General features: G+C 34.3%; 1 protein-coding gene across 6 annotated transcripts in view; it reads left to right on the forward strand.

The window, feature by feature from the left end:
* LOC149798401 (receptor-type tyrosine-protein phosphatase alpha-like) overlaps window positions 1–13,879 on the forward strand; it is a 611,129-nt gene that overhangs the window by 400,696 nt on the left and 196,554 nt on the right. For 4 of the 6 annotated variants that reach the window (XM_089963598.1, XM_089963597.1, XM_089963599.1 and 1 more), the window contains one exon: window positions 9,065–9,205. In XM_089963598.1, coding sequence (XP_089819724.1) covers window positions 9,065–9,205 — 141 coding nt within the window. Of the gene's footprint in view, window positions 1–3,397; window positions 3,593–4,598; window positions 4,746–7,682; window positions 7,824–9,064; window positions 9,206–13,879 lie in introns of all 6 variants that reach the window. The other 2 variants (XM_089963603.1, XM_089963602.1) reach the window with 1 other exon arrangement.

The raw sequence follows: 13,879 nt of genomic DNA on the forward strand, positions 1-13,879 counted from the left end.
CTGCGTCTGTCAACCGCAATTTCGCCACAATCAAAGATGCATGTAAACTTAGAAATGCTAAGTTATCACTTGCGCTACTCGCAGATGAAATATGAAGTCTTATATCTCTCGCCCACAATACAATGCGGGAGAGCTCAACATAAAAAAACGTTGTTGCTGTGCGCAAACCAGAACGATACCAGGAAGCGGTGACAGAAAATAGGTAGACATCCAAACTGCTGTGCAGAAATGTGATCTATATGAACATGTAAAGACATTTGCCCGTTTCCGTGAAAATATCCAGGACGACTTTAAAACCGTCTATACATTTTAGGGAAAAGCCCAATATTTTTAACATAAATCTTGCCGATATATCTACGAAACCAACCACACTGGAATAAACGGGAACTAATGTTACAACTTTACAATCTGAACTAGAAATTGCGAAGACTGGTATATACAGACTTACAATCAAGTTGGTGTCGCCGATATATCAATTAGTGATTTCCACAGTGACAGTAAAACCATTGAATCGTTGTATGGAAATCCCAATAAATTTTTATTGAAACTTTCTGATGTTGCCACGAAACTAGCTAGCTACTTTGCAAATAATGGTAACGCAACGCACATTAATCTCGAGCTAATATATGAGATCAGAAACTTTTGGGATGAAATTTCTGAAGTCCGTCCTCATGAGTTTAAAAAAGGAGAATTGGAAAAGCAGCGGGAAAACACATATAAAACCCTATGGTTGCGTGAATGCTAGCCCAAATGGGTATTATATTTATAAATCTGGTATTCGGAGTAATGACAATCCAATGACGCATAAAATAACAGTTATGGAGACACGGCTTGATTCATTTATATGAAGGTTGAATGACGTGCAAGGCAGTGTACAACCGACCACTGAAATAATTCATAATCTAAAATAAACTTTGAGTAAACACTTCTACACATAGTTACATTTGGATCAGGGGATGTCGGTGGGAATAAGACTAGAAGAGTATTACACCTCTTTACCTGAATATAATATCGACTGGCGATGTGAGACAAAATTCATCGTTAGTGTCCAATGCACCCTCTGACCACATAAACCACCATTCAGTCCAGAGGAGGGTTATAAAAACCTGCAATAGACGTCTGAATATTATAGGAGGGGAAAAAACGCTTGGTTAAATGCTGTTTTTAAATCTACCTAAAACAGACTATGTTTACTGCATTGAACTTTTAAATATAATTGCGAAAATTATGGATGGGGTGGGTTGTGCGACTTACTACGATTATCCTTAGATAATAAACAGACCGTCAGTAATATCAACGTAGACAATCATTGACGCAATTATGAGCGTAAGTTGATGAACGGCAACTGATCCTACAGCAATATAAATATAATCCCCAGCCATATCAATTAAGAAGGACGCGGAATAATCAATACTGCATCTGATTCATGAATTATCAATAACACCGCAAGTGAGGTGTTTTGTATTGGCTACACATCCCATTTTTGTACACGCGGTGACATACACTTGTCAGAGTCCCCGACTAACAGCAACCTCTGGCTGCGTGTCAGTGTACAATGTTTTTTGCGACCAACCACACATTTTTGTTTCCAGCCCAATGTGAGTTTGAAAAATAGAAGATCAAAGTGTCTCTTCTCTTCTGTTCAATGTTTCCGAAGTATGTATTGTAAGTCTGGTGGATAGAGATGGTAAGGAACCGCGAAAGAGATGCATGTCTTGGGGTTTCTTGACTTGTATATTTTAAAGGGAAATTTCGATCGTGATTCTGGTTTTGTTCACTGCCAAAGCAAGTTTTCCCTACTGAATGTTCTACTTCTAAGGCATCCACTTACTCATAGTCTCTTGTCAATGTTTATGTAGACTGAGATAGATTAGGCAGGCCATATGGAGTATAATTTACTGCGCTTTCAGGTGGCAGCTGGTGATGAGCAATACTAGTAGGTCAATTCATTTGCACTACAGCAGGATTATTATGTTCTCCTCCCAGGCATAAAAAAGAATTCATTTGACCTGATTCACGTCTAGAACGCAAATGTAATTGCATTATATAAATCAATGGCGAACTCCGATAATATTAAACGGTCCCTAGATCGATCCAATTTGATTTTATTTCATTAATGAATTAGGATCACAATCTATTGGGTGCCTCATAGAGAAATGACTTTTTTTATTCTTAAAATAAAACTATTGTTTTACGCTCCATTAAGTAATGTCCACATTGCTGTCTGATTAATTTAGAAGGAATGATGATTGTACAACATGACATTAATCACACTGAGATCAAGATGAACAAGTTTTACCAAACAATCCGTTCCAGGGTAATGATCTAGTCGACCATCTGTTGTCTTATGGTTCTTAGATTTACTACTACTATGGGACTTTGGTATATAAAGAACATGTATACGCAGTGGTGAGTAGAGTATAGTCTTTGAAGTTGGGTTTCCTAAATTTGACAGTGAACGAACTCAGAATATTTATTTCAGTGCGATGGTAGTTTCTGGAAATGTTCATTTTAGAGGCTACGAAAACTTCTCCAGCTTTATCGTCAGCCAATATAAAGAAGGTTAATAGTTGGTCATGAAACTGCCCTGAACAGTGCATATCTTTTAAGGTCTGGCACTGTTCAATTGGGCCATGGGAAAGAGAAAGTGATTTCAATGTCAATGAATAATGAGCGCAAACAGGTTCTTATGGGAGTGCTTTCAAAACACAAACTGTGACTACACCAATCGGCAATATACAATGAATATTCATATGTTAGAAAAGAGACATATATCCTGTTTTGAGCATCGCTCAAAAATTCTGTATCTATCAGAAATGGAAGACATGGCTATATTAAGTATCCTAAGTAGTATAATATAAACAAAATAATTGTTGTTCCAAACTCTCCAAGCCTAGCCTTTCTGTCCAGAGCTATACAATAAAACTGAATCAAAAAGAATAAAGCTAATACAAGGAAAAATTGTTGTTCAGATCTTTAATATTGCAACGAAATTCACCCACGTTCATTGAAGGTAGCCAAAACATTATTAGTATCTTTTTAAATGATTAATCGGACAAATTACTCGTATAATTTTCTATGCGCAATCCTCTAAAGAGACTCACCCTAATCTCGGTTAACGAGGAACTCGGCGTTAATATAAAATTTGTCATGCAGTGATCCGCACCTAATTTAATATGATTAAAACTTTGTGCCTAATATAACATTCATGTACATTTAGAGTATATAAAATTTTCTAAAAAAACGCAGATCATGTTTTGGTGTTCGAGTTGAAGAAGCTTGCACAAAAATTCCGGAACATTATTGACTTATAAAGGCTCTATTATACTGTATTTGTTTGTTAAGATGTGATGCTTTATGAAAGTAAATATTTATATTTTACTTGCTTTTCTTTTAGGGGAGGATCAACTTTCTGGCTTTAATTTGTATCTTGGTAATACGTCAAGGTCGTGGACGTACAGCCAACAATTAACGGTGGTCTCATTAGATAATAAGATACATGTTTGTAAACCTAATAACACCGTTGCCCGTTTCGTCTCTTTGGTGAGGCGCAGCAATATATTGACCATATGCGAAGTTATTGTTGATGGTGGTAAGTTGTTTATTATATTTTTACTCTTTAAGAGGTCCAAAAAGAATACCAAATCAGATATAATAATATAACGTTTAAAAACAATAACAATGGCAGAATAATTACTAATTAACACGTAGCCATTTGAGTTGTGGAACAATATTTTTAGTAGCGCATCTACTAATATATTTAGTTCTCTTCCTCAACGAGAGATTCGTCAGAACCGTTGTCCAAATTTGTGCTTGTTTTGATTGAAGTACTTGATTAATATGCATCACAATATTCATAAGATTGATAATTATATTCATGGACAATACTGCTTATCTAATTTTGTTGAAAGTTGAAAAAACATACAAATATATCCCCTCTGTTAAGAGCTCTAAATAACTATTTGAAATAACGACGATATGCTTTGATAATATCTAATTTTTATAAATCTATCAACCTAATTACATTGAAAATATCCAATGACTGAAGAAATTTTAAGCATGGGTAAATTGATTAACAGAGAAGAAATCCGAAATTAGTGGTGTGTTTTGCTGAGTTCTAAGTATGTAGCATATTAAATAGACGCATTTCATATGTAAAACATATTTATCACATGCATGCAAAAGCGAAACCAAATCTCAGCATTTGTTCATATTTGCATACATATTCTGTTATTGGGTCAAAACATTTAAACTTCATGTATGACACTCTTATTATGCCAGGTGAGTGAGTAATATCATTATACTCAATGCGTCTTAGATGCATGTTAAAGTAAATACTATTTATTCTGTGTCAAGTCCTCCTCCACATGTATATTTGTCTTAATGATAATTGATGCATGTTTGCTGCTCATCCTCTTAATAATAAAACATCTCATGTTTAGTTATAACTTCATATGCACATTATTCTGACAAAGCAATGATACCATTCTTTAATCTGGTGAAGAAAAATGCAGAATTTATTTAATTTTATCATATTTTAATTTTAGCTAAGTTTTATTTATTAAAAATGTAATATTTTATATTTGACAAAACTCCAGAGTGTACCGACGGTGTATTTTCGGGGTTTACTGAGTTTTGTAACAATACATGTGGAAAATGTGTCCATGGCCAGCCATGTAACAAAACGGATGGAAGTTGTCCTAACGGATGTGATCCAGGATGGAAAGGAATTCATTGCAACCAAGGCAGGTGTACTGATTTAAATAAATTAGAGTGATATTTTTAAACAGTGTATCTTATTTCTGCTATAAAAGGCAACAGCAACCTACATGCACTTAAATTATGTTCTCTAACAAACTAGTTCAATTATTCAGCCATTTTTAGTTTTAAAGACACAAAATTTCATTTTCCTTGTTTTGTGGTTTTTTTAAACGAAAAGGCTATAAATAATCTATTAAATATTAAATGTATTGATATCTTAAATTTAATTATATTGCGTACAAGTGACTACAATCGAAATAAAAACAAGGTTAAATTCTGAAGCATCTTATAGAAGTTTGGAAAGAATGTGTAGCATACATGTCGCTATTAGGTGGTGGAATATGTCATTGTGAGGTTATGTCTAGGCTTCAAAAGTGAGAGTGTTTATCATGTGATTATATACATATGATGGTTTAATTATTAAATATACGTATGACTAAAAAATAGTTGTATCAGCCAAAAATAAGGTTTCACATTACCATTATTGCAATATCACAATTCATTATGCGTGAAACTACAACTAAGAGGGACGATGTGATGCAGAACAAGATACATTGCTATATTTTAGATGCACCATTTAAACTGAGGAAAAAAGTTCATGATAAGCTTTAATCCGCAATGACAATCAACGATACATATACATTAATTTGCTCAGGAAATTGGCAAAGTAACGTATAATGATATGATGATACCATCGATGTAAGCGTCACGGTTATCTAGAACAAATGTAATCATGTTCACTAAATGTTGACATGTACAAGGCGAACCTTTTGCCCCAAAACGCATTACTTTATGCTAAACTCCATCTGGCGTTACGAATGACGAAATTTCATTCGCCCATTCTGTTTGTGGAGTTTAACAGAATTGTATCCATACAGCCAACCATTCTTAGCAATTGAAAGGAATCTGTAGTAACCACTTGTTCACCTTGTTTAGTCAGTACACATGCAGAAGCTACTGTCTGGTTTTGACACAAGAATACGTTTCGAAATCCAGTCAGTTTGGATTGGAGTATTGAAATCATTCTCCAGCAGATATTGAACACCTTTTCAAACGTTTCTGCTTGAGAGGGATCATTTTGGATGAATGCTGTTTCTTTGATGCAAAATCTACAGCTTCAACGTCCAAGGTAGATTGTATTTGTTCGTGTTCAAAACTCCGACAACAAGTCATCTTTTTCACTAATATCTATTTTAGTTTACTCTTTCTTTTAGCTACAGATATGAAAGTTCCTTGTCCAGTCTGTTTAATATTTCTGAATTGTGACGATTAGTTACACCAGCATCACTGCAGTCGAATTTCCTTTTATGGCTGAAATCCGCCCTGTTTGGGTCAGATACAGCTCAGTTGACTGTATGATTAACATGATTATCCTTATCAACATACTCTGTTAACATATTAACATCTAAAGAGTACTAATACATTTCAGTCACTTACACGATTTTCATCCTAACGTTATAAGGACCAAAACAATTAGCCAGAAGAGGAGGATTTTAATGCATGCAGAAGAGAGTGAGAACTTTACCACTTTTTTATTTCTGTCATAACTTAATTTCAATTTGCAACTGGGCTCCGATAAATGACTAACACAGCCTACCATTATTCTGCTAAATGGTTCGTCAAATGCAGGCATAGTTTCCAGATGACCATTAAGTAACTTTTGATTGGGTTTTCTATCATTTTACAAGTGTGAATAGATATAAAATGTTTACAAACACTTCTTTTAATTCTTGACCAGTAAAACGATTCAAGATGTCGTGATAAATCGTATTGGTTCTTAAATGCCCATTCCAAGGAATTTCATGAGATAGACTAGGAATTTCCTGTCTATGCACTTAGGAACAACACGTGGATATCTCAATTGAACTTTCGTTACCAGTTGGTACCACAGGTGGTTTCCATTTTCTCATTTTTCATAAGGACCACATGTAACAAAAAAACAAACAGGTAATCTTCAGTTTCGCTAATAGCCTTCTGAAAGAAACAGGACACCTCAGGATCTTTCACCTGCTCGGCAAAGGTAGATTTTCGCTTTTCACCCTGATTAGAATAAAGAAAATGAGTAGAAAAAAGATGATGATTGTGAAGAATACTTCTTGAATGATCAATGCGAGGCGCAAACGTGACCTCATCAAGAGCCGGACCAATAAATGCGTCAGCTAAAGGGATAATTTGTTTCTGATCAATATCATTCTCATGAGCTCTTTGTGCAATAACTCTAGTAAAAGAATTTGGACAAAGGTCAGTTACAAATTACACACATACATACGTTTAAGATACATTGAGGAAAGGTAAGCACACAATATATATCACATATACATAACAATTGAGAACAAATGAAAATATAATATATTTAACTCGGACAGTGCATACACTGAGTTGAAACTATAATATATAGATATACGAATTTGCAAATGTGAAACTGTATAAGACAAAATAATAAAGATGTTAATTTTGGATGTGCATTCCTGTTTCACACACCCGCTAAAATCATGTTCAAGTTCAGTACACAAATAATGAGTTATCTATCCGAATATGAGCCAGAATGGTGTTATTCTTGATAATCACTTTGTGGCAATGGTTTTACAAGCAGTGACAACCGCTTCAAAACAGACGGGAATTGCACTGGTGAAGATAAGGCTCGTTGCAAAAGAGGTATATGGCAGGGTGCTGTTTGAAAAAGAGGTATGAAATATTTTCGGATAAAATAATATTGTCCCCAACAGCTATTTGTGATAGACAAGTTAGTTTCTTTCTTCGTGGACGGGGAAATATGGCAACGCGTGCAGTAAAACGTGGCAATTCTTTTGACGGCAATGAGAGTTGCATTAAACAAAACGAAACCTGCACTGGTGGATGTAAAGCTGGATGGCAAGGTGATGATTGCACAAAACGTATGACGCGTTTGTTTCTTTCTTCAGACTGTGACACGGGAAAATATGGCTATGGATGCAATGAAACATGTGGCAAATGCTTAGTCGGCAATGAAAATTGTTCCAAAGTAGACGGACACTGCACTGGTGGGTGTGAAGCTGGATATCAGGGTGATGGTTGCGAAAAAGGTATGAACTATTTTCAAAACAATTGAAAGCACGATCAAAAAAGTCTACATGCAACCTTTCTACTCAGCAACATTATGTACTGCCCCTAGATGTTATTTAAAAGTCACGATTACTACGGTAAGCACCACGACCGATCACAGTTTTTTTATTAATAACTGTATAATGCCAGTGGATAAAATAATTTATTTCCAGCTGGTCTTGTCATGAACGGTCTGAAAAATATGCGACCATTAATTTCTGTTTTTTATTTCTTGAGATACACTCGGTCAATTTTTTTTTGGACAATGTCAGTCGGCAATGATTTTAATATTACCCGTTTTTGGCGTCAAAAGGCACATTTAATAAAGATATATATTCACGGAATGAAGGAATCACCAGGACCGATTATATTTCTTAATAACTTCAAACATGCCAGTGGATAAAATAATCAACACCAGCAAGTCTGATGAAACAATTAGTCAAATATACGTAACCATTAAATTATAGTGGACTTTTCTTAATTTATTGGTGGCCTCTCAGATTGTTCTGTTTCTATTTTTAATACAAAGTAATGATATAAATCTAGGTTGAGACTGTGTCATACATAACGGCTCTTTGAACTTTTACACATTTGACTGTCATATAAAAGTGAACATGAACTCATTTAATTCACCTATTACGTTATCCAGACGATTTGGTGAAATGAACACACAATTACGCTTTTGAATAATTAAGGTTTTCAGAACTGTCATTTTTAAACATTGTTGCTCTGGAGCCCTTTTTGTAATGTTTACACAATCTATAATCATTTATATTTTAATTTCAACATTAATCCTTATATATTTATCGAAATCCATCAAGACCTGGTTCCCAGTGATGTAAATTCAGTCATTGACTGTAATTGTAACCTGTTATGAAATGCTTATGCACGATCAAAAGCTTGATCTGATATGTAGAATTTACATTATTAAACATACTGCCCATATACAAAGATATATATTCTCGGAATGAAGGAATCATAAGGACGGATCGTATTTCCTAATAACTTCAAACATGCCAGTTGATACAATAATCAACACCAGTTAGTCTGGTGAAACAATTTATCAAATACACGTGACCTTTACGTTCTTGTGGACTTATTGTTCATTTCCGGGTGTGCTCTCTGTCAGCTTTTTCTGTTTCTATTTTTAATATAAAATAAAGATAAAATTCGAGGTTAAGACTGCGAAAATAGCGTAATTAACATTCGTTTTTTTCATCAGTCTGTGACACAGGAAAATACAGTTATAACTGCAACGAAACATGTGGTAATTGTTTATACGGCAATAGCAGTTGCTCTACATTGGACGGACACTGCTTCCATGGATGCCAGACTGGATGGGTGGGTGACAATTGCAAAAGAGGTAAGCAATATGTTCAGTGCAAACGTAAGTGCCACCAAACGCTATATATAATACTGTAACAATGATAAACAAGCGCATGACATCAATAAGAAACTTTGACTATTATAAGTAAGAAGTATGTGCTAGTGTTGAACCTGTTAAACGTTTGCAAAGAAACATTTGAAATCTTGTAAATCTAAGACCATTTCTGGACCACTACTATTTAAGAAATTCCCAAGGTCAACATATCATATATAAAATTCTAATCTGGCCAATAGCGACATGTTTCAGTACCAGTCTTGGTTCAAAGCAACACCGAGACCATTTTTGATCCCTCTTATCTAAATAAAATAAACCTACACCATATACATTTTTCAAACTGGACGATAATGAAAATTCAGAACTTAACCAATGATAAACATTTTTTAATTTTTCAGTCGCATATCTTTACATGTGGATGTTCCGAAGAAATACCTTTTCTTTTAAAGAAAGAATTATACTAATTTTGTTATATTCATATTTTATAGAAAATTAAGACGTATTCAAGTTCCTAAAGAAAATACTAATTGTTTCATTCAGTGAATGTGGTTGAACATATAATAGTATATGTATAGTTCAACATATCAAGAAACTCGGTAAACATCACGTAATCCAGTTTGCCAACGAGGTCATGTAGACATCAACAGAAAATCAACATGTAATGCAATTTTAAAGCTTGTATAGCCCCGCGAAACGACAAAGTTGTCTAACGTCCAATCAAAAATGTGATTTATTATTAAATTAAACTATTACACCGCAACTGGTAAATACTAATTTATTTCATCATATTGTACACAGAATTCCTCCTCCCTTATATTAAATGTAACAAAGGTTACTGAGAAAGTATTTCCAGACCTATTTTATATACCACAATTATAATTAGTGCAGTTATTAAAATGAAACTCCCACTAAAAAGAAGGTCTTAAAGTGCTGTTTTACTACAGAACAGATCGACAAAAATCTTATAATAATGTTCAGTGCATAGAAAGTAATATTCTGGAATCAGTTAAATGCGATATAAATAATATATACAAAACTAAAATGTACAAAGACTATATTTCCATGTATATGAGCTAGTAATTCATAAATAAATTATGAAATTAAGTATTTGTTCTGAAATGCTGTGAACATATCAAGCAATCTGGTGGAGTGGCCGCCTTTCCGAAAGGCGAACACCTAACAGCTGGCACTTTTCTATGATACAGTTGCAACCATAATGAAAATGTTCTCACATGGTGAATTGATTTCAATGCCGCTTTCCATATTATGACAGCCAGATAAGCACGATGATGAAGTATAAGCAAGGTAGATGCATCTGGATAGTTAAAACCAATAATTATAACCAGACTTCTAAACTAATTAAAGGATTTAATTAAAGAAGGACTGCTGATAACAAATATTTTATTCAGGTCCTATCAGATGCAGAAAACAATGTTTTCCCGATTTTGTTTTGACATAATGCTGATGATAAATACAAATAATACGTATTTTGTACAATTGTTATATACATTAACTATTCTTCACTGTTAGATGAGAGAAAAATGAATAACGAAATGGAAAATTGATCGTTTACTGTGACTGAAGTTTAAATCATCTACTATGTTTCATAATTTGTTCTCCAACTCAATACAAACCATAACAGCAATTGAAACAGACCGGTGACCAAATTTCACGGCATAAATATAGATCTAGTTCCTGTTATTTACGTCATATGGATATTGCTCAGAGGGTTGTACAAATTTTCATAAAACACCAGATACCGTGTTCATTTTTGCAACGAATTCATAGCACAATTAGAAAGAATATGTGAATGAAAACAAATTTTCAGTTATTATTTCTCTCCGATAATACTTACAAAATCAAATTGCGTTAGGAGTATGAGTGGAGAATGTATTCGAAGGAGAAAGCAAATGCTGTATACAAAATAAGAATTCTCCGAGACTAGTTACACAATCTAATTACTGAATAAGCCTTCCAACAACCCCGCCATGCGAGCATCTTCGTTAGTATCTCGCTCGGCTAAACATTTACGACACCTTTTGGTATCCAGGTAATGTAATGGGCAAGAAGTATTATCCTGTATATATTGATATAGGCTATGAAAGACCAATTTTATTCTATTATTGGTTCTAGATTTGCGAGTTAGCAGCCTAATATTCTTAACCTAAAGTGATTTTAGAAAGTATTAGAAAGAGAAAGGTGATATGTAATAGATACAAAATACCATATGTGCTTTGTTCCGAGTTGGGCAAAGGAAAATTCTTTACAAACTTATACGCCGTATCAAACTCGTTATTTCCGATAGGTTTCGGAAATATATAGCTTAGTCTTTATATCCCAGTTACGCAAGTCACTCTGCTTAAATGCAAAAAGATGTATCCAACAATTAACATTAAAAGTGTGTTTCATATACAGGTAATTAAACAGGATGAAAGGGAATTTAAAGTGTAAAGCTTGTATATGTATAATGTATACATGGCTAATGGATGTTTACGAGCTAAAAGTAACTAATATATGTTCATTAACGAAATGAAGATCCTACGTGAACTCAGTCTCGTTTGAAATATATCTAAATTTTGTTTAGTTCTCTTGTCCACCATAAAGTCAATGTGTTATGTCAGAATTTTGTGTCTATTCGAAATTTTCTCATGAGCGCACGCATTTTACATTACTTTGTAAACTGAATGCTTACGTGAACACTCATTGTGATATCAAATGCAAGCCTGGAAGAAATGATTTTCCCCGAGTCTCCTGTAATATACATATCTTCATTTTTAGTCCAGTCTCAGACTAATCATTCTAAAGGTAAACAGGGGCCACGTTTGGCCGAGTGGGCTAAAGCGCTGTTCGTTACGGATCACTGCCATCTCGCCTCTGTCTGGTCCGGTTCGTATCTCGGATTCAGACAATTTGGGCATGTGAGAAAGCTTGCCAGTAGCTTCTAGTGGGTCGTTGTTTCTTTGAAGGGTTTTTCCCAGGTTCTTCTTTCACCATTAATATTGGTCGCCATGTATAGCCTATCGTGTGTTGAAAAATGTCGTTAAACATAGAAACAACAACAACAAAGGTAAAGAGATGTGTGCAATACACCAGTGAGATATGTTCATTTATTTGGTCCGCGAATTCCTATATATAGTCCAGGTAGATATTATATTTTACTTGTCATACATACCAAGTTCTCAAGAAAGGCGAAACATATTTCAGAAGGCTTAACGCATTAATATGCATATACGTAACCCCCAATAAATATTTATAAGCTCAATTTCGCAGTCAACGATGTTATTACTGTAGATTGCTGCTTGATTTAATGCCAGGTGAAAACCTTTCTAAAAAAACTTATCAAAGTGTACATCCATCCTAAAAGCTGTTACTAATTGTTTGTTTTGATTAAAACTCTTACTGTACGTTCAGAAGCTGTAAAGTATTTTATTATTTTCGTTTTCCTACTAGGGAAAACACTCTCAACAGCAAGAAAAAGATGATCTTATTAAGAAGATGATTATTTTAGTCATGTGCAATATGAAATCTAAATTTTTACACTGGTCTTAAATAAAGCATAATAAAGGTAAAGAGACGTGTAAACATTAGAGACATAGAGCGCCAGATTGAGAAGGAGGGTACCGTGAAGTGGGGCTAGGAATTTTAGTGAAATTCTCAGTGGTTATGAATAATGAAGATTTAGTATACAGATTCACTTCATATTAACAATAGTTTTCCTGTTCCATCTTTGCATGTATCTTCTCTGTGCGTTTATATTCTCTCATCAAAGTTTCATGAACACATTTTCTGTCAAGTTGACAGGTGTGGCTTACGAAATGGTTGGGTTACAAAATAGGATGGAAGAAGGGACGTTTGTCAAGGGCTTTATAGATATTTGACATATGCCTAACCTCGGGACTATATCCTAATGTGAGAAACTCTTTTCTTATGTTGTATTATTCTGTATGGTAATGTTGGAGAAGAAGGCGTGTTGCATGGATTGAATAGCAAAACAGAGAACAGATGGTTCGAAGAGCGTAGTTTTTCAAAACAGATTTATAGCTTCATAATAGTCATCAACAAGATAATAAATATTCCTTTCTTCCCCATAAGTATTCCATTGAAAAAGTGTTGCATCTTAAGAAAAACTGCATAATGTCTGAGAAGCGTGTCATGAGTGTCTGTGACTGGCTGGATGTGTTCTCTTATCAGTAAAAGAATTCTGGCATGGAGATGGAGAGGAAACAGATTTGCACATATATGTGTTTGAACGTAATGCTCTCACAATTATTCTTAACATTTTAATACTTTTCTTCAAACTATTCAGTTCTCGTTAGGTTCTGTGATACTTTTTAGTAATTGTGATTTGGATTTAAACAGTCAAGTATTTCAATGATTGTTTCAGTCTTGGTCTTCCAAATAAACCTTTGAACACACTTGTAGTGTTGGTTATCACCTACCTGCCTTTTCATCTTGCAATATGATTTGAAAAGCTCTTTCAAAATGCCTTTGTTCATGTTTTGGTGTTTTACGAAAGGTGTCTGGCATCTTACTGCCTCAAATAAATTGCAGAATAATACGTGCTCAGCCAAAAATCAATTATCATATACACGTTTATCTATCTGAATGTACTGATTGTTTTAAATTAACGCGATACTTGAAACAGTGCAGTTTTAA

The sequence above is a fragment of the Sinohyriopsis cumingii genome, chromosome 6 (genome assembly GCF_028554795.1).
Source record: "Sinohyriopsis cumingii isolate HCF-2022 chromosome 6, ASM2855479v2, whole genome shotgun sequence".
Lineage (NCBI taxonomy): Eukaryota > Metazoa > Mollusca > Bivalvia > Unionida > Unionidae > Sinohyriopsis > Sinohyriopsis cumingii.